Consider the following 274-nt stretch of genomic DNA (forward strand, 5'->3'; position numbering starts at 1 on the left):
CCAGCCTCCGAGCGCGCTGACGCAGGCGAGCGGCCCTCCGACCTTGCAGCTCTCCACCAGCCTGAGCAGGTGAGGACGGGGAGCTCGCGGGGACAGCCCTGCCCTCTCCAGCAGAAGCTTAGCACCAGCAGGGGAGGGAGGGAGGCCCTACGTACGCAGGACCAAGACGGGCCGCGCTGACATCCCCTGCCCTGCTCCCTTTGCAGCGTGCCCAGCCTGAGTCCCCTGACAGAGCAGCAGCGGCACGTCCTGCACCAACACGAACAGCAGCTCC

The 274-nt window shown here is 69.0% G+C and overlaps 1 protein-coding gene across 1 annotated transcript in view; it reads left to right on the forward strand.

Moving 5' to 3' along the window:
- The window catches only part of LOC104495219 (protein AF-17-like), a gene marked incomplete at both ends in the record, with an annotated part of 3771 nt that overhangs the window by 1306 nt on the left and 2191 nt on the right, over positions 1 to 274 (forward strand). Inside the window, one exon of the mRNA XM_010138159.1 lies at positions 5 to 69. Coding sequence (XP_010136461.1) covers positions 5 to 69 — 65 coding nt within the window. The remainder of the gene's footprint in view (positions 1 to 4; positions 70 to 274) is intronic.

The sequence above is a fragment of the Buceros rhinoceros genome, unplaced genomic scaffold (genome assembly GCF_000710305.1).
Source record: "Buceros rhinoceros silvestris isolate BGI_N320 unplaced genomic scaffold, ASM71030v1 scaffold25386, whole genome shotgun sequence".
NCBI lineage: Eukaryota > Metazoa > Chordata > Aves > Bucerotiformes > Bucerotidae > Buceros > Buceros rhinoceros.